The sequence below is a fragment of the Bison bison genome, unplaced genomic scaffold, assembly GCF_000754665.1.
Source record: "Bison bison bison isolate TAMUID 2011002044 unplaced genomic scaffold, Bison_UMD1.0 scf7180017864480, whole genome shotgun sequence".
NCBI classification, from domain to species: domain Eukaryota; kingdom Metazoa; phylum Chordata; class Mammalia; order Artiodactyla; family Bovidae; genus Bison; species Bison bison.
The window spans coordinates 1,248,646-1,270,117 of NW_011495040.1; the positions used below are offsets into that span (position 1 = coordinate 1,248,646).

Below are 21,472 nucleotides of genomic sequence, written 5' to 3' on the forward strand. Positions count from 1 at the left end.
ATGAGATGGTTGGATGGCATCATCGACTCAATGGACATGGGTTTAGGTGGACTCCGGGAGTTGGTGATGGACAGGGAGGCCTGGTGTGCTGCGGTTCATGGGGTTGCAAAGAGTCAGACATGACTGAGTGACTGAACTGAACTGATGGGGGAGAAGCTTCAAGAGAGAAGAAGGAAGAGGAATCAAAGACAAAGCTTTCAAGGAGTTTTGCCCCAAAGGAGTACCAAGAGATGGGTAATAGCCAGAGGGGTATGTGAGGTCAAGAGAGAAGTATTTTTAAGTGGGGAACACAAGCAATGCACGTGTGCTGATGAAAATGATTCAGAAAACAGAATTATATTGATGGTGCAGCAGACAGAGTTAGGCATTGCTGGACCAATGTGACTGAATAGGCAAGAAGAGATGGGACGGAGTTCCCAGTGAAGGAGCTGACCTGGGCAGGGAGCATGCACAGCTCACCCCAGAGCATAAAATGCAGGTAGAGGGGAAGACAGGGTGGAAGCTCACTGAAGTTCTATTTGCATTGCTTCTATTTTTTTAATGATGTAGGGAGCAAAGTCATGAATGGTAAAGAAGAGAGAGGAAGTGTTAGCAGTCTTAGGAAGTAACATAGGGTGTGAAATACTCAGAGGAATCAGAAGTGATGGGTGAGACAACACAGAAGTTTTTCCAGGCTGCACTAAGAACTCGCTTGAGCTAGTTGTCATGAATTGACAATGAGACCAGTTAGCACAGCTATGGGTTTTTCTCTAGCTGTGCTAGCTGCATGATTGTAGACATGGGGTAACAGAGAGTTGCATTTGACTGATGTTCAGTTGAGCTCAAAGAGTTAGGAGAGGAGCAAATGAGTTGAGATGAACAGGGCAGTGATTATACCAAGTTCAAATTGTATAATAGGCAGAGTGAGGACATGAGATCCTTGTAATGTATGTGATTTTAGTTATGAAATTAAAAACAGCCACATTTATTCATTCAACCTAGACATTCATTCAATCAACCTAGACAGCATATTAAAAAGCAGAGATATTACTTTGCCAACAAAGGTCTGTCTAGTCAAAGCTTTGGTTTTTCCAGTAGTCACATATGGATGTGAGAGTTGGACTATATAGAAAGCTGAGCACTGAAGAATTGATGCTTTTGAACTGTGGTATTGGAGAAAACTCTTGAGAATCCCCTGGGCTGCAAGGAGATCCAACTAGTCCATCCTAAAGGAAACCAGTCCTGAATATTCATTGGAAGGACTGATGCTGAAGCTGAAGCTCCAGTACTTTGGCCACCTGATTTGAAGAACTGACTCATTTGAAAAGACCCTGATGCTGGGAAAGATTAAAGGTGGGAGAAGAAGGGGATGACAGATGAGATTATTGGATGGCATCACTGACTCAATGGACATGAGTTTGAGTAAGCTCTGGGAGTTGGTGATAGACAAGGATACCTGGCATGCTGCAGTCCATGGGGGTCACAAAGAGTCGGACACAACTGAGCGACTGAACTGACTAACTTATTCATTCAACCAACAGTAGTTATTGAGTAACTTCTATGTAGCAGACACTGTGCAAATGCAGACCCAGACCCCTGTCTAATGAACACAGCCATTCAGTTCATGAAACATCATGGACACAAGTAGGAGTTACAGTGAAGGGGGGCCAAGGTGAGGAAGAATTGCAGAGAAATGCATTTTTCTTAATAGTTAAACCGTGCATTATGGAAATGAACAACTGACTTTCCAAATCATATCTTTATTTACAGTGGCCCAGAGAAGCACTTCTTTCTGTATCAAAGACGTTTTTCTCAAATGTTGATGCCGTAAATGAAGAACTGAGAGAAAAGCTTTCCCTCATGTGTGTGAATGTCCACCTGAGTGTCTCCAATATGGCAGAACGCTATTACACAGAGCTCCGGAGAAGGTACTACACAACACCCACCTCCTACTTGGAACTCATCAATCTCTACCTGTCTATGCTGACTGAAAAGAGGAAGCAGTTGGTTTCTGTAAGTTTAATATTATTAATTAAAAAAAATTTTTTTTTTTTTGCTTGATCTCAAAACCTTTACCAGAATGTGTGGAAGATCTATGTGCCGTCTTGCCTGTTGGACATCTCTCCATCCTAACATGCCCTTGACAACCTACAATATGACCAAAAAGTATATTGTGTTGGTCATCTAGAGGCCTTGCCCTTATTTAATATTTTGTCTTCTATCATTTACATAAGTGTCCTTGACTCAGGGATGTGATATGGACATTGTAACAGAATTAAAGTTAAGCCCATATCTAGCCACCTCTGCAGTGTTTAGTAAGAAGGAAAACTTTTGGTTTAGTAATGGAGATGGGAGTTTGGTTGTCTTACCTATCAGTGGTTCCCATTCAGAGCAAGGACTCTGGTGTCAGGCAGACCAGGTAGCACCTCATTTCTGACTCTTTCTTCCTGAACAACTTGGAGAAGGTTTTGTAACTACTCCAATCTTAGTACAAAATAAGGTTTTTAAAAATCTGTATCTACCTCTTGGATTGTGGTAGAATTTAAATAAGATACTGTTTGTGAAGTATTGGAATATGATCTGATACAAATAAGTGCTCAAAATAGTGACTGCTTACTACATCGTCATCATTGTAATCATCATTAAGCTATTAACATGACCTAAAATTTTCAACATTTTAAATAACAAAAATGAAATCATTTATCATTTAGATATTTTAAGTGTTTTTCAATGGATATTACCTGGTAAATGTATGCCTAGTAAAATAATGTGACATATTTTTGAAACCAGCCTATTTGAACCACCTTTTCTGTCTCATCCTCAAAAAAGTTATTCCCAGGTGGCTTATTTACCATATACTGCCCTTTGATTCTAGTCAAGGGTTTCCTACCCCTGTGGACATGTCAGCAACCAGAGGTAAGTATCTGGGACACTGTTTGTCTCCAGTGGCCTCAGCCCTGCTGGTCCATCCTAAGGGAACAAGCTCCCAGAGATGTGAACTCCAGGAATTTCTATCTGAATTTGTCCTTAATTCATTCACCATGCTACCAAGCTACCACAGGAGCTAAAAATAATACAGTGTGATCCCTCAGTGATGCCCTACTCCCGTGGCCAGGGGACAGGGATCCAAACCCACTGTGGTGAACTTCAGGGCCATGTGTTCCTGTACGTTCAGTGTTAAGTATTACAAACCGATTCACTAATTCTGCCAATGCAAAATTCTAGTACATAAATCAGATAGAGATACCAATAAACTCGTAGTTTGTAATACTCAACATAATAGTTATTTTCTTTGTCGTGTAGGCACGTGAACGGGTGAAGAATGGTCTCACCAAGCTATTAGAAACAAATGTACTAGTAGATAAAATGAAATTAGATCTTTCAGCTTTAGAACCTGTCCTTTTAACAAAATCACAAGATGTTGAAGCCCTGATGGACAAACTGGCGGTGGATCAAGAAAATGCGGATCAGGTATGCAGCATCACCTGAGGGTGGGTGAGGACGCTTTGACTGCCAGCTGACCCCTTACGTACAATGATAAAGAATGGACTTTTTAGATGTGTTATTAAATTTAATTTCAATATGTTGTTAAAACAATGAACTGGTAGATCAGTTTAGCCATGCTTTTAATCCTGGCTCTCTCCCTGATAATCAGGAAATGCAATGAATGGGACAGAGAAAGTTGTAAGAAAAGTACAAGCCACAAATATAAAGCATCCAATCTTCTCCCAAGAATGAATTAGTTATTCGTTCTTATAACTCTTATCTCCATTATTTTATCATCATGGCATGAGATGGACAAAGAAGAGTGTAAAATGCAGTATACCTAATCTTCTTTCATCATTGGTCTGATTCAAGAGTAAATATAACTCACTATTATTTGCCTTATTTTGTGTTTTTTTTTTTACTTTTTAAACTTTTTATTTTGTTCTGGGGTATATATATACATATATCCATTCTCCCCCAAACCCACCTTCCATTCAGGCTGCCACATAACATTGAACAGAGTTCCATGTGCTATACAATAGGTCCTTATTGGTTATCCATTATTCACTTTGTTTTTAAACATTGAAATTCACATACTGAGATCACTTGAGCAGTCATGTTTCAATGATTAGGTCCGTAGCGTTGTGCAAGAAGATGAAGCGATAGCAAAAGTGAAAGCCGAAGAGACCCAAGCCATAGCTGACGATGCTCAGCGAGATCTTGAAGAAGCGCTCCCTGCCCTCGATGCTGCTAACAAAGCGTTGGATTCCTTAGATAAAGCGGATATATCTGAAATCAGAGTTTTCACAAAGCCCCCAGATATGGTCATGACCGTGATGGAAGCCATCTCCATTCTCTTGAATGCCAAGTGAGTGCCTCACAATCACCCAGTACAAAATGCCTGGTGGAATTTCTTTGCTTTTTTCCTTCATTCTCATTTACATATTTTCATTCTTTTGTTCACCCTCTCATTGATTCGATCAGTCATCCAACAAATTGGTTGGTACTTTAATAGTATTTTTTTAATTAATTAATTTATTTTTATTTTTGGCTACTTGGTCTTCATTGCTATGCGGGCTTTCTCTAGCTGCGGTGAGCAGGGGCTGCTGTCCAGCTCGGTTATAGTATGCCGGCTTCTCGTTGTGGTGGCTTCTCTTGGTGCACAGCACGGTCTCTAGAGCAGGCAGACTTCAGTAGTTGTGGTGCTCGATCTTAGCTAGCCCATGGAACATCATGGAATTTGCCCAGACCAAGTCCCCTTCATTGCCAGGCAGATTTCCAACCACTGTACCACAAGGGAAGTCCCAATAGTATTTTTTTTTTTAATTATAAGTGACACACAGATGGTACATCACTAAACACCTATCTTTATAGCTTCTTTAGATTATCTTCGATTTTCTCTCTTGCTTAGAAATAACAATAGTAATAGTAGCAGTAAAACAAAACTCATTTGGGGTGGAAATTAACACAAATGTCATTCTACAAATTTTGCAAGTCAGTTAGATACAAACAAAGTGAGTTTTTATAACTATAGCTCAACCAGTAAATGGAGCTTCCCTGGTGGCTCAGATAGCCTGCAATGCAGGAAACCCACGTTTGATCCCTGGGCCAGGAAGATCCCTTGGAGGAGGAAATGGCAACCTACTCCAGTATATACTTGCCTGGAGAATTCCATGGACGAAGGAGCCTGGTGGGCTACAGTCCATGGGGTCGCAAAGAGTCATACACAGCTGAGCACCTAACACTTTCAACCAGTAAATAAGAACATTTTCAGAAACATCATTGTAAATATTAAAAAGAAAAAACAGGCTATACACACTATGAAAGTAAATAGCATAAATATATGCCTAGAAAACAAAAGTAGTAAGTCATGGTGCTCTTAAAGCCTAGCAAAATGCTTTCAGTAAATTGTGTTGTATTTCCTTTATAATAGGAAGAGAGCAAGTTAAATTGTTACATAACTAACGACATAGACAGTTGACGTTGTTGTTGTTCAGTCATTAAGTAGTGTCCAACTCTTTGCAACCCCATGGACTGCAGCATGCCGGGCTTCTGTGTCCTTCACTATCTCCCAGAGTTTGCTCAAACTCAAGTCCACTGAGTAGGTGATGCCATCCAACCATCTCATCCTGTCATCCCCTTCTCCTCTTGCTCTGTCTTTCCCAGCATCAGGGTCTTTTCCAATGAACTGGCTCTTTGCATCAGGTGGCTAAAGTATTGGAGCTTCAGCATCAGTCTTTCCAATGAATATTGAAGCTTGATTTCCTTTAGGGTTGACTGGTTTGATCTCCTTGCAGTCCAATTCCATGAAATCATGCATAATTGACATATAGTCTTTTTTTAATCTGTAGAATAATATCTTAATGTTCTCAAAGGAATACATTTCTTTTGTTGTCACATTCCTTTATTCCAATGCTATTAACTTACCATTTGTGTCTTTTAGACCTGACTGGCCAACGGCAAAGCAACTTCTTGGTGACTCTAACTTCCTAAGAAGACTTTTAGAATATGATAAGGAAAATATTAAGCCTCAAATCTTGGCAAAACTTCAAAAATATATTAATAATCCTGATTTTGTGCCTGAAAAAGTTGAGAAAGTGTCCAAAGCCTGTAAATCCATGTGCATGTGGGTAAGAGCCATGGATTTGTATTCCCGAGTTGTCAAAGAAGTCGAGCCAAAGAGACAGAAACTCCGTGCTGCACAGGTATATTGTCTGTGTTGTGATATCTTATAGAATCAATGACCATGATCATCATTCAAGCTTCTTTTGTGGTGCCACTGAGACCCTATGCAATACAGACAGTAACCATGCTCTTGAAGATTATTTTTCGTTTTCACAAAAGTGTTAGTTGCTCAGTCGTGTCTGACTCTTTGTGATCTTATGGACTCTAGCCCACCAGGCTCCTCTGTCCATGGAATTCTCCAGGCAAGAATACTGGAGTAGGTCGCCATTCCCTTCTTTAGGGGATCTTCTCAACTGAGCAGTTGAACCTGGGCTCCTGCATTGCAGGCAGATTCTTTACTATCTGAGCCATCAGGGAAGCCCAGAATAGCTAGTAGAGATTGTTATTTCATGTTCCCAATGCTGTGGGCCTGGTTTGATCCCTGATTAGGGAACCAGATCTCACATGCTGCAATTGAGAGTTTATATGCCGCAACTAAAGATCCCACATGCCACAACTATGACCCCGCATAGCCAAATAAATAAGTAAACATTTAAAAAAAAAAATATTCAAACATGAACAAGTGTGGCTGTGTTTCAATATAACTTTATTTACGGTCATTGAAATTCAAATTTCATACAATTATCATGTGTTATGAAATATTATCCCTTTGATTTTTTTTCCCCTAACCATTTAAAACTGTAACCACACAAAAATAGGTAGCAGGCTGGATTTGGCCTGCAAGCCATAGTTGCAGACCTCTGCTCTAGAGAACTAGTTAGGAAAGATTAGTTTTCACTATTGCATGAATATTTCATTTGCTTTATCATTTTTTAAATACTTATTTATTTTTAGCTGTACTGAGTCATCATTGCTGTTCAGGCCTTTTCTCTAGGTGCAGTGAGCAGGGTCTACTCTCTCGGTGCACAGCTTCTCACTGCAGTGGCTCCTCTTGTCGTGAAGCATGGGCTCTAGGGCTCGTGGTGCTCAGTAGTCGAAGCACATAGGCTCAGTAGTTGCAGCTCCCTGGCTCCAGAGTTACAGGGAAGCCCTGTCTTATCATTTAAAGTTAATAGTTCATTATAGTAACTAACTCACCTCCAAATGCTTAGTATATCTGTTTTGCTAATCTTTCTATGATTCACTGGGCTTTGTTTTGTTCTGTTTGGTCCTCCTCTTATATTTTATTCTATTTTATACTTGGTTTAATTTTGTATATCATATCAAAATCTTTTAGAACAAAATCTTTTGGGGAGAAAGAGAAAGTAAATCTGATTTTTTAAAAAATAGCCCATTATAAATGGGCAAATTCAACCCTCTTTGGAGCTTATTCTTAAAATATTTACTTGATTTTATTAGGCTGAACTTGATATCACTATGGCTACTTTGAAAGAAAAGCAAGCATTACTAAGACAAGTGGAAGAACAAATACAAGCCTTACAAGATGAATATGACAAAGGTGTGAATGAGAAAGAAAGTCTTGGTAAGTAACTCATAAAATTTGTGTTGGTTAGGAAATGCCAGATTTTCCAAAGGAGACAGTGTTTTCAGGCAGTCAGATCTCAGCTTCCATCCAACATATGGCCATATTTGCATAAGATGGATGGTCTTAACCTTCAAGTATAACATTAGAAGAACTGAGTATATTGTATGTATTAAACTTCTATGTCTGAATAAGACAGAGCAGCACGTGAATTTGATCCAGAAAATAAATACTACAGGGGCAAAAAGAGAGCTCTGTCTTCAGGCAGAAGAAAGGAGTATCAAAAAGGAGCTCTCTGTCACAGATGTGAAGAACAAACATATGGATACCAAGTAGGAACAGGGAAGGATGAATTGAAAAATTGGGATTGACATATACATGCTGTTGATACTATATATAAATTCATATCAGACTCTTTGGGACACCGTTGACTATAGCCCACTGGACTCCTCTGTCTATGGAATTCTTCAGGCAAGAATACTGGAGGGGGTTGCCATTTCCTTCTGCAGAGGATCTTCCTGACCCAGGGATCCAACCCAGGTCGTTTGCATTGCAGGCAGATTCTTTACTGTCTGAGCCACCAGGGAAGCCCCCATAAAATAGATTACTAAGGAGAACCTACTGTATAGCACAGGGAACTCTACTCAGTACTCTGTGGTGATCTAAAAGGGAAGGCGATCCAAAAAGGATCACCTTCCCTTTTATATATAAAAAATATAAATATATTTATTTATAAAATTATAAATTTATAAATATATAAATATATTTTTATATATGGCTGATTCACTCTGTGGTACAGCAGAAACTGACATAGCTGTGTAAAGCAACTATACTCCAATTTAAAATTAATTAATTTAAAATAAAGTGAAAGGAACTCTCTGCATAGGCGATTCAAAGAACTTGGACTTGGCTTTGAAGTGAGAACTTGGGCTAAATTGGCCTGAGGACCAGAGATGTATTGACATCATTAACCAAATAATGGTCATTCTGCTATAAGCAGAAGCAGATGAGTAAACTTCTTATACTGTAGGAAAATACTGAATGAAATAACCTGATTTTCTTTCGATTTTCTAGCAAAGACAATGGCACTGACCAAAGCACGTCTGGTACGTGCTGGAAAGCTGACGGCTGCATTAGGAGACGAGCAAGTCCGATGGGAAGAAAGCATCCAGAAATTCAATGAGGAGATATCGAATATCGTTGGGAATGTGTTCATAGCAGCAGCTTGTGTGGCCTACTACGGGGCCTTCACAGCCCAGTACAGGCAATCGGTGAGCAAACGTATTTCCTGTGAGGACTGAGAAGCAGCTGATACTGCTTTAGCAGGATACAGCGGGATGTGTGTGTCATTTTTCTGGGTTTAGAGGGAGGTTCTGGGTTTAGAGGGAGGTTCTCCATGATGGAAACTTAGGTCTACATTCCACTACCCACCACCTCCCCTATTGTTGTTGTTCAGTCACTAAGTCATGTCTGACACTTTGCTATCCCATGAACTGCAGCACACCAGGCTTCCCTGTCCCACACCATCTCCCAGAGTTTGCTCAAACTCATGTCCACTTAGTTGGTGATGCCATCCAACCATCTCATCTTCTGTCACCCCCTTCTCCTCCTGCCTTCGATCTTTCCCAGCATCAGGGTCTTTTCCAATGAGTCAGTTTTTCCCATCAAGTGGCCGAAGTATTGGAGCTTCAGCTTCAGCATCAGTCCTTTCATTGAAAATTCAGAGTTGATTTCCTTTAGAATTCACTAGTTTGGCAGTCCAATGGACTCCCCTGTATCCCTAGGCTTTCCTTAACACAGTCCTTCTTTTCCTCTCCTGCCTTAGAAAGTTACTCACAGCTTTGCTTACACAACACAGCAACCTGGGAGAAGAAAAAGAGACAGGGAGTCTCCCACCCCTAGGATCAGAAGTGGCACCAAATTCAGCCAGGATGAAATGTTCTGAACTGGCGAGGCTGCTACACAGGCTCAGCAATGGGCAAGAGCAGGGATTATTTGGAGATATTTGCAAAACACTTTTATGAACCGCCTTTTAAGACATGTTTTGCCCTGACCTTGAGTTCTAAAACCTAGTTGGTGTAAGACTCATAGAGTCTCTCCAGGAGCTCAGGGATCAACTGATTCTAATCAAGCAGGAGGGCCGGGAGTGCTGTTGGGGGAAACTGTTGTGCATGTCTGCACCATTCACTGAAGGAGGTGAATGCTAATAGCCCTCTGCCTCATCTGCTAATTCCCAGGATCACCCAAGGTCATTGTGGGAACCCCCAACTTCTCCACGTGGTCTCAGACTCTCCCCAGAGTGAAGACTACTATGACAACCCCTGTGTTTTATACTTGAGAAACCTGGGGTCCCGACAGCACATATGACGTGCCCAAAGCCACACCTAGCTAATGGTGTAGTTCTAGCCCCCGGATCTCCTAATTCTTTGTCCACTTCTTATGTCCTGGGCTCGGATTCCAGGATGCCTGTGGAGCCTGGTAGGACTTGTTTTGTGAATCCTCATTTACTAAGTGTTCCTGACTCATATACAAGTAAGCTTTTCTCCTTCAACAGCTTATAGAGTATTGGATCCAGGACTGTCAGTCTCTGGAGATCCCAATCAATCCCGACTTCAGTCTCATTAACACTCTCGGCGATCCCTACGAAATACGGCAGTGGAACACAGACGGGCTGCCCCGGGACTTGATATCAACGGAAAATGGCATTCTGGTTACTCAAGGCAGACGGTGGCCTTTGATGATTGATCCCCAAGATCAGGTGTGTAACCAGTGCTTCAGATGAAGAGCAGCCTACTAACTCTGCTTAATATCATTCTATTACAAATTCCAAAAGTAGACTTCAGTGTACTTGTAAGGTCTTGAACGTAAACCTACAAGGCCATCAAGATGTCTTCTAGTTCACATCCTCATTTTATGGAGAAAGTAAAAAGGGAAGAGTCCAAGTGCTCTGCACACTTGATTTTGGTTGGTTTTATTCAGAGGGTTGACCATTTGTTTTCTGTTTTCTATGGGAGCAGAAATTCATTCCTGTATAGTCCTTGTCCCTAAGAGTTCTGAGGAGTCAGAATGAAGTCAGGGTATGATGAATTTGGCGCTAGTGGTAAAGTATCTTCCTGCAATGCAGGAGACCCGTGTTCAATCCCTGGGTCAGGAAGGGAGTGGTTACCCACTCCAGTTTCTTGCCTGGAGAATTCCATGGACAGAGGAGCCTGGTGGGCTACAGTCCTTGCGGTTGCAAGGAGTCAGACACAACTGAGCAACTAACACTTTGATGTGATGAATTTGGGGCCAGCTTTCCCGGAATTTACTAAATTCCATTATCTGACTCCTAAGTCCTTGGATCAGTTGTTCTAAATGGCTGTTGTTTCATCACTAAATCGTGTCTGACTCTTTGCAACCCAATGAACTGCAGCACTCCAGGCTTCCCCGGTCCTTCACTATCTCCTGGAGCTTGCTAAGATTCATGTCCATTGAGTCAGTTGTGCTATCTAACCATCTCATCATGTTCTAAATGGGGTTTAGAAAATGGAGTCCATTTGAAAGCAAAGGAGACAATCTTGAACACCTTGTATGAGCTTTATTTTCATAGATGGATCTTGAAAACCTTGTGTGAACTTTTTTTTTTAATCTAGATGGAAAAAGGAAAAAAAAAACAAACAAACCTTTATTTGTCCCAAGTTTGAACAACAACAAAAAAGAATCCCAAACATTAGAATTAAAAAGTGTTTTTATTTGCAAGGGGAGTGATTTTTCTTTTATTTTACATTTTTTTTAAATCAGGGTATAATTGACTTACAATGTTGTATTAGTTTCCAGTGGGAATCTGTTATAGATTCACTCTTTTTTAAGATTCTTTTCCCATATAGGCCATTGCAGAGTACTGAGTAGAGTTCCCCATGCTATACAGTAGGTCCTTATGAGCGACTTCACTTTGACTTTTCACTTTCATGCATTGGAGAAGGAAATGGCAACCCACTCCAGTGTTCTTGCCTGGAGAATCCCAGGGATGGGGGAGCCTGGTGGGCTGCCGTCTATGGGGTTGCACACAGTCAGACACGACTGAAGTGACTCAGCAGCAGCAGCAGCAGCAGTATGTATATGTCAATCCCAATCTTCTGATTTATCCTTCCCCTACTTACTCTCTTGGAGAAGTAAATGGCAATCCACTCCAGTACTCTTACCTGGAAAATCCCATGGATAGAGGAGCCTAGCAGGCTACTGTCCATGGGGTCGCAAAGAGACACGACTGAGCGACTTCACTTTCACTTTCACTTACTCTCTGGTAACCATGTTTGCTTTCTAAATCTGTAATTCTATTTCTGTTTTCTAAATAAGTTCATTAGTACCCTTTTGTTTTAGATTCCACTTATAAATGGTATCATATGATGTTTGTCTCTGACTTACTTCACTCAGTATGGCAATCTCTATATTTATCCATGTTGCTGCAAATATCATTATTTTGTTCTTTTTTTGGCTGAATAATATTCCATTGTATAGGTGTACCACATCTTTTTTTCATTCCTCTGTGATGGAAATTTAGTTTGCTTCCATGTCTTGGTGATTGTAAATAGTGCTGCCAAGACCACTGGGATTCATACATTGATATATTTTTGAATTATTGTTTTCTCCAGATAAATGCCCAGGAGTGGGATTGCTGGATCATATGAGAACTCTATTTTTAGTTTTTTAAGAAATCTCCATACTGTTCTCCATAGTGGCTGCACCAGCTTACATTCCTACTACCAATGTAGGAGGGTTCCCTTTTATCCACACCCTCTCCAGCATTTATTGTTTGTAGATTTTTTTGATGATAGCCATTCTGAAGTGTATGAAATGATACCTCATTGTAGTTTTGATTCTGCTGCTGCTGCTAAGTCGCTTCAGTCGTAGCCAACTCTGTGCAACCCCATAGACGGCAGCCCACCAGGCTCCCCCGTCCCTGGGATTCTCCAGGCAAGAACACTGGAGTGGGTTGCCATTTCCTTCTCCAATACATGAAAGTGAAAAGTCAAAGTGAAGTTGCTCAGTCGTGTCTGACTCTTACCGACCCATGGACTGTAGCCCACCAGGCTCCTCCATCCATGGGATTTTCCAAGCAAGAGTACTGGAATGGGGTGCCATTGCCTTTTCCGAGTTTTGATTCTCATTTCTCTAATAATTAACAATATTGAGAATCTTTTCATGTGTATTTTTATCTATTTGTATGTCTTCTTTGGAGAAATGCTATATCTTCCACCCATATTTTGATTGGGGTGTTTGGTTTTTTTCTTGATACTGAGCTGCACCTGCTGTTTATATATTTTGGAGATTAATTCCTTGTTGGTTGCTTCATCTGCAAATATTTTCTTCCATTCTGAGGGTTGTCTTTTCATTTCGTTTAGTGAATGAAAACATTAAACAAAATATTTCCTTTGCTGTGTAAAATCTTTCGAACTTGTTTCTAGATTGAACATAGTTTCTAAACTTTAAAAACTTTCACATTTTTACAAACTGAAATGTCCTACTCTGTGCTTTCTCATACAGGCAAACCGCTGGATAAGAAACAAAGAAAGCAAAAATGGGTTAAAGATCATTAAGCTCACAGATAGTAATTTCTTACGCACACTTGAAAATTCGATCCGACTTGGTTTACCCGTCTTACTAGAAGAGGTTTGCTTTTTCACTTTTTCTTTTCCTTGTGTTAGTTTCCAACCTTCAGACCATATCTGAAATCCTCTACAGGCAATGCCTACATTATGACAAAGACACCAGTCAGCTCCCTTTTCTAAATGGTCAAACCTATTGCTTTGCTCCTTAAACAATACATTCTCATAATGGTCTGTCACTGAACCAGTTTTTGGAAGACACTGCTTTGGTGTGAAGTGGGATGGTCACTGTCTTCTGACACTGCTGATTCTCAGGCCTCGTGTGGCTCTTGATCATTAGCCAGAAATTCAAAGCAGCAACCTCATCAGGGCATGTCTCCTTGAACCAGTGATGTGAAGCCAGTAAAGCACCCCAATAAGTATAAATATTATTTTCCACTTAGACATAAAGTTAGAATTCAATTAAGTGGTATGGTATAAACTTTCACTTTTTTAAAAAAGTATATATATTTTTAAGTCTTTGTGCTTTATTTCTTCAGAATCAAATCACTCCAAGAGTGGATGTTTTTGAAACTGTTCATTCATTCAACACACATTGTTTGAGAATCAATGGCAAATAATACAAAGATGGTTCTTGCCCTTAATAAGTTGACTATCTAGTTGGGGACAGAGACAATAAACAGAGAAAAGAGAGAAAAAATGAGACAAAGGAGACGAAGAGAATTTGTAGTAGGGACTTCGAAGAGATAAACCCAGTGCAGACATAGCTAATAAGGAGGTAGGGTGGGGAGAGCTGACTACCGTCATGGTTACCAATGGTAACATTTAAGCTGTGACCTATATGAAGAGTTCACCATGAGCACTCAGAAAGATAGGCTTTCCAGGCAAAGAGGACAGCATATACAGCAGCCTTGGACACAAAAGAAACTGGGTAACAATTGTAGTTTATTTCCTTAATTTCCCATACTAGTTGTATAAGAGAAGAATGAGTAAATGAACATTGTGAGCTTAGTCTCAGTGTAACTGTGTCTAGAAGGATCTCTGTAGCCACAGAATGGCGAGAAGTTCAGAACAGACCAAGGACCTGAGGCAGCTTAGCTGCAACCCTGGTCTGGTGCAGCTAATATTAGAAACAGGTACCACTCACTGATGGGCTTCCCCAGTGGCTCAGCAATAAAGAATCCATCTGCAGTGCAGGACATGCAAGAGATGTGGATTTGATCCCCTGGAGGAGAGCATGGCAACCCACTCCAGTATTCTTGCCTGGAGAATTCCATGGACAGAGGAGCCTGACAGGCTACAGTCCATGGGGTTGCAAAGAGTCAAACACGACTGAAGCAACTTAACACACACGCATCACTCACTGAATGCTTCCTACACACCGGACTCTGATGTTGGTGTTTTATGTGTATGAACACTTTAATCCACACTGCACCTTACAAGGTGGTTACTACTATTATTCCATTTTACCAATGAGGAATCTGAGGCACAGAAATGTGAAGTAAACCATCTGAGCAGCCTTGATTGTATAGAAAATCCACAGCAAGTTACCAGGCTCTCAGTCTGAGCTCCAAAGAGCACAGGAATCCTCCGTGTGTGGCTGTGACCTTGACCAAAATGGGCAAGGTTCTGTAATGGGTCCTAGGCCCCCATTTAAAGTCTGAAGCTACAGGAGAGCGTGAGAGCTCCAGAAATCTTTGGCAGGGAGTCTCTCTTGCTTTCTGTGAGTTGGTGTCACTCAGATTATACACCTAACTGCTTTCTACATTTGTGGAGTGGTATTTTCAAACTTTGCCTCCACCCATTCATGGGTGTGAAATAGAGTTAACCAATCTCAATCACTATCTTTTAATGAAATAGATTTTTATGTATTTTTAATTCATCTGCATTTGTTATGACTTTTAAAGCTAGAATGTGATTTAATCACTACATTCACAAAACTTGCTCTGAGTTACTTTTCAATGGCTTTCCAACATTCCTAGGTAGGCTTATAAATGTGCCACTCTAAAAAAATATTTTTCTTTGGAAAACAAGCCCTATAAGTATTTATTTCCATTAAGTTGGTTCAATTTAACATACTAATTTCTAGAGGCTTGGCACATGCAGTTGATCACTACAGGGGATGGGAGGTTTAAAAAGTAGATTCCAGAAGATGAAATTCACTTTAACAAGTTGTCATTGTTCTTGTTTAATTGCTCAGTCCTGTTTTGTGACCCCTTGGACTATAGCCCCCCCAGTCTCCTCTGTCCATGGGATTTCCTAGGCAAGAATACTGGAGTGGGTTGCCATTTCCTTCTGCAGGAGATCTTCCTGACCCACGGATTGAACCTGAGTCTATTCATAGAATAGACTTTAAAAAGCACAAAACTGGGGACTTCCCTGGTGGTCCAGTGGCTAAGACTCTGTGCTCCCAGTGTAGGGGACCTGGGCTCAATCCCTGGTTGGGGAACTAGATCCCATATGCTGCAACTAAAAAAAGAAGATTGTATGTACTACAACTAAGACCCAGTGCAGCCAAATAAATAAATATTTTTAAAAAAATAAAAATAGTAAAAAGCACAAAATTGTATTGTGGGTGGTAAGGGAAACTTTTATCTCATAAACTTTTGTTTTAAGAAATTGCATGCTCAGGTACCACATCGCTATTTAAAATAGATTTGTTAGCTATTGTTGTTGTTTAGTCTCTAAGTCATGTCCAATTCTTTGTGACCCCATGGACTGTAGCCCCCCAGGCTCCTCTGTCCATGGGATTTCCCAGGCAAGAATACTGGAGTGGGTTGTCATTCCCTTCTCCAGGGGATCTCCCTGACTCAGGGATTAAACCCAAGTCTCCCGCATTGCAGGCAGATTCTCTACCACCTGAGCCACCAGAGAAGTCCAGGTCTGGTTAGCTATAAATTACATCAAATTTTGGCAGCTCCCAAGCCCCCATTACATACAAGCTGATATAAAGATGTTTATCATGGGGGTTGTTGGCAATGTCTAAATGTCCATGTTCTTACCACAATCAGATTTGCTTTGAGGGGGGTACAAATTACTGTCACGTAGAGTAGAGATCTACAAACTTTCTGTGAAAAGCCAGATATTTGGGTTTTTTCAGGTCACATACTGTATTCTTGCCTGGAGAATCCCTTGGACAGAGGAGGCTGGTGGGCTGTGGTCCAATGGATCACACAGAGTCAGACATGACTAAAGCAACTTAGTATGCGCAGTCTGTCTACAAACATTCTCTGAACAAATACTCTTCTTTGTTTTGTTTACTTTAGGGGTTTTGTTTATTTGCTTTACAATCCTTTAAAAAGGTAAGAACCATTCTTAGCTCAAGAGCTATACAAAAACAGGCCCCATTGGCCAGATTCGGCCTGCAGGATGGAGTTTGCCTGTTCCTGACCTAGAAAAACCATGAAGGTGAACAGTTTCCTTTGTCTGGGGCCTGTTCAAGGACCACCCTATGGATTCTTCTTTCTTAGCTGCTTTCTCTTCTTTCTTAGCTGCTTTCTCTTGGGGATGAATTGTGTATAAATTTAGCCCAAATAAATATATGACCTTCCCATGTTCTTATCTCTAAAGTATTAAGGAAACAAACTCTGGAAAATGTACTCTGTTAGAGGGAGTGAGTGGAGTTTAAGAAATATCCATAAAAGCATTGAAAATTTGCCTGTTCAGAGTAAAGTTTGAATAAGAAATTTGAAAAAGTTGCTGCCATACATTTAATGCCTTTTGAAAATATATTTTTTATTGTTTTAACGTTTAAGCTTAGAGAGACCCTGGATCCAGCTCTGGAACCCATCCTATTGAAACAGACTTTCGTCAGTGGTGGACGACTGCTGATTCGCCTTGGAGACTCGGACATTGATTATGATAAAAACTTCAGGTTCTACATGACGACCAAACTGCCAAACCCCCACTACCTGCCTGAGGTACAAGCCACAGGCCTGGAACCCCCAGCCTGAGAGGATTTTGCTGGTGTGATGGGTCTCCCCTTGCTGAAACGAATGACTCCTCCTAACGCCTCTTCCCCTCTGTCACTCCCTCCTCCCACCATCTTCTACTCGCTTCTCTTCAGAGTCCTGACTGATTCCAGTCACCCTTCTGCTCACCTTCTGATTGGGACTCAAATCCCTCCCAGTGCTGGGTCCCCTGTCTCACTTCCCTGTGCTCCTTTTCTGCTCTCCAGTCATTCTAATGAATCATCTAATTCTAATGAATTCTAATCATCTAATCATTCTTCAAGAAAATTAGAGATACCAAGGGAACATTTCATGCAAAGATGGGCACAATATAGAACAGAAATGGTAGGGACCTAACAGAAGCAGAAGATATTAAGAAGAGGTGGCAAGAATACACAGTAGAACTATACAAAAAAGATCTTCACAATGCAGATAATCACGATGGTGTGATCACTCACTGAGAGCCAAACATCCTGGAATACGAAGTCAAGTGGGCCTTAGGAAGCATCACTACAAACAAAGCTAGTGGAGGTGATGGAATTACAGTTGAGCTATTCAAATGCTGAAAGATGATGCTGTGAAAGTGCTGCACTCAATATGCCAGCAAATTTGGAAAACTCAGCAGTGGCCACAGGACTGGAAAAGGTCAGTTTCATTCCAATCCTAAATAAAGGCAATGCCAAAGAATGCTCAAATGACCACATAATTGCACTCATCTCACATGCTAGCAAAGTAATGCTCAAAATTCTCCAAGCCAGGCTTCAAAAAGTATGTGAACCGTGAACTTCCAGATGTTCAAGCTGGATTTAGAAAAGGCAGAGGAACCAGAGATCAAATTGCCAACATCTGTTGGATCATTGAAAAAGCAAGAGAGTTCCAGACAAACATCTACTTCTGCTTTGTTGACTATGCCAAAGCCTTTGACTGTGTGGATCACAACAAACTGGAAAATTCTTCAAGAGATGGGAATACCAGACCACCTGACCTGCCTCCTGAGACATTTGTATGCAGGTCAGGAAGCAACAGTTAGAACTGGACATGGGACAACAGACTGGTTCCAAATAGGAAAAGGAGTACGTCAAGGCTGTATATTGTCACCCTGCTTATTTAATTTCTATTCAGAGTACATCATGAGAAACGCTGAGCTGGAAGAAGCACAAGCTGGAATCAAGATTGTGGGGAGAAATATCAATAACCTCAGATATGCAGATGACACCACCCTTATGACAGAAAGTGAAGAAGAACTAAAGAGCCTCTTGATGAAAGTGAAAGAGGAGAGTGAAAAAGTTGGCTTAAAGCTCAACATTCAGAAAACTAAGATCATAGCATCTCGTCCCATCACTTCATGGCAAATAGATGGGGAAGCAATGGAAAGAGTGATACACTTTATTTTGGGGGGCTCCAAAATCACTGCAGATGGTGACTGCAGCTGTGAAATTAAAAGATGCTTGCTCCTTGGAGGGAAGGTTATGACCAATCTAGAGAGTATATTAAAAAGCAGAGACATTACTTTGCCAACAAAGGTCCATCTAGTCAAAGCTATGGTTTTTCCAGTAGTCACGTATGGATGTGAGAGTTGGACTGTAAAGAGAGCCAAGGGCCTAAGAATTGATGCTTTGAACTGTGGTGTTGGAGATGACTCTTGAGAGTCCCTTGGACTGAAAGGAAATCCAACCAGTCCATCCTAAAGGAAATCAGTCCTAAATATTCATTGGGAGGACTGATGCTGAAGCTGAAACACCAATACTTTGGCCACCTGATGTAAAGAACTGACTCATTTGAAAAGATCCTGATGCTGGGAAAGATTGAAGCGGGAGGAGAAGGGGTCGACAGAAGATAAGATGGCTGGATGGCATCACCACCTCAATGGACATGAATTTGAGTAAACTCCGAGAGTTGGTGATAGACAGGGAGGCCTGGTGTGCTGCAGTCCATGGGGCCACAAAGAGTCCGACGCGACTGAGCAACTGAATTCAACTGAACTGAATCATTCTTCTCTCTCCTCGGAACCAAGGCCATTTGTCCCCTCTTATTGTGGCTGAGAAATGACTCAGAGCCTAAGACAGCCTCCAGGGGTGGGGGGGGATCTGTCAGTGTCTGTGTGTGCTGGAGCCCACCCGGCAGACAGCCTCAGATGAGAAAATGGCCTGCTTAAGAACTCTGGTGACCGATGACATTAAAGGGTCATGATTCTAATGTTTGAAGTCTGTACTCAGAGCTCTAGGGGAGGGGCATCTTGTCCCCTTCCTCATACTCTCAGACTATTGAGGGGAGCTGTGTGAGCCCCACATCCATCCACAAGTCTCTGAACCACAGTAAGATCCAGAAGATTCCCTCCTCTTGTGCTGCAGAGACAGAGGCAGTTGTAACAGAAAAGAAGACAGCTGGGATTCCTCTCCTTCCCCACAGGGAGCTCTGCGGAGCAGCTCCACCTACCAACCTACCCATCCCCAGTTCCCTCCTCCACCCCCTCACAGCCTGGGGCTGCCTCTGCCCCAGGCACAGCCACTAACTCTGTAGGATCTTCCCAGCCCCACAGGCCCCCGCTCCTTCTCTAATGGTGTCCAAGGAGCGAGAGAAGGGAATTTTCCTCAGAACTTCACTCCTGTAAAACTCCCACTAAAAGTCATCTCGGAACATACCATTCCAAAAAGTATCATTTTAATTACTGAATCCTGAAAGCTGCCTGTCTTCCCTGGATGTATTCAGGTTGAATGAAATTGACACCCTTCTTGCATAAAATGAGGGAAATGCTCTTAAAAGCCTAGGTCAGGGTTTTGCTTGTCAGCCTCAAGGGGTTTAAATGTGAAGCCGCTGCCAGAGCTCACTTCTCAAGGGCCCTTTTAGATTTAAGGAAGCTCAGTTGGCAATGGCACCCCACTCCAGTACTCTTGCCTGGAAAATCCCATGGACGGAGGAGCCTGGTGGGCTGCAGTCCTTGGGGTTGCTAAGAGTCAGACATGGCTGAGCGACTTCACTTTCACTTTTCACTTTCATGCATTGGAGAAGGAAATGGCAACCCATTCCAGTGTTCTTGCCTGGAGAACCCCGGGGACGGGGGAGCCTGGTGGACTGCTGTCTCTGGGGTCGCACAGAGTCCGACACGACTGAAGCGACTTAGCAGCAGCAGCAGCAGTTGGTAAGAAAGCTCATCCACCTGCAATGCAGGAGACCCTGGTTCAATTCCCGAGTTAGGAAGATCCCCTGGAGAAGGGATAGGCTACCCACTCCAGTATTCTTGGGCTTCCCTGGTGGCTCAGACAGTAAAGAATCTACCTGCGATGCAGGAGACCTGGGTTCAATCCCTGGGTTGGGAAGATCCCCTGGAGGAGGGCAAGGCAACCCACTCCAGTATTCTTGCCTGGAGAATCCCCATGGACAGAGGGGCCTGGCAGGCTGCAGTCCATGAGGCAGCAAAGAGTCGGACACAACTGAGTGACTAAGCACTACTCACGTCCTGATTCACAGCCTTCAGTTTCTCACTTATTTAACTTTTGGGAGAACATCACACACCTCCCCATTCCGAGCTCTGTGACTACAGGTAGATTATTCCACCTCTTGGATCATGGGTCAATCAGCTAAAGTGGAAATAAAGCTTACTTCAAGGATTTGTCTGTGAAGATTAAATAAGAATAATGTGTGTAGATAAAAAACAAGGTCCTCCTTAGTACATGGAACTGTATTCAATATCCTGTGGCAAAGCATAAAATGGGAAAGAACATAAAAAGGAATGTGAATGTTTACATATATGTATATGTATAAAACTAAATCACTTTGCTGTGCAGCAGAAACTAACACATTTTAAATCAACTATGTGTCAACAAGTGTTTAAAATTTTGTAAGAATGTTTATAAAATAAATGACATTTAAACACTACATGTATGATTTTTGCTGTTGACTTATCCCCTGGTAGCTCAGATGGTAAAGCATCTGACTGCAATGCAGGAGATCTGGGTTCAATCCCTAGGTCAGGAAGATACACTGGAGAAGGAAATGGCTACCCACTCCAGTATTCTTGCCTGGAGAATTTCATGGACAGAGGACCCTGGCTGGCTACAGTCTATGGAGTTGCAAAGAGTCGGACACAACTGAACGAGTTTCCATATCCAAGTGATGTCAGAATATTATAGCAACAATTTGTCATAAAAATAGTATGATGAGACAAAGTATATAAAACTCTAGTATCAACAGTTTCTTTTTAACACAGGCAAACTATCTGAAAGTCATATAGCTTCTTTTTAAAAAAGGTAAACAATGTGAAAGTCACTATAAGTGATTTTTATTAGCCCATTTAGCCTCACAAATACCCTATGCATTCTTGCTTC

At 41.6% G+C, this 21,472-nt stretch overlaps 1 protein-coding gene across 1 annotated transcript in view; it reads left to right on the forward strand.

The window, feature by feature from the left end:
* Window positions 1-21,472, forward strand: part of DNAH6 (dynein, axonemal, heavy chain 6) — a 280,222-nt gene that overhangs the window by 176,768 nt on the left and 81,982 nt on the right. The window contains exons 50-58 of the mRNA XM_010862179.1: window positions 1,750-1,992; window positions 3,283-3,450; window positions 4,098-4,333; window positions 5,909-6,170; window positions 7,489-7,612; window positions 8,687-8,883; window positions 10,167-10,370; window positions 13,136-13,261; window positions 16,953-17,117. Of these exons, the coding sequence (XP_010860481.1) occupies window positions 1,750-1,992; window positions 3,283-3,450; window positions 4,098-4,333; window positions 5,909-6,170; window positions 7,489-7,612; window positions 8,687-8,883; window positions 10,167-10,370; window positions 13,136-13,261; window positions 16,953-17,117 (1,725 nt within the window). The remainder of the gene's footprint in view (window positions 1-1,749; window positions 1,993-3,282; window positions 3,451-4,097; window positions 4,334-5,908; window positions 6,171-7,488; window positions 7,613-8,686; window positions 8,884-10,166; window positions 10,371-13,135; window positions 13,262-16,952; window positions 17,118-21,472) is intronic.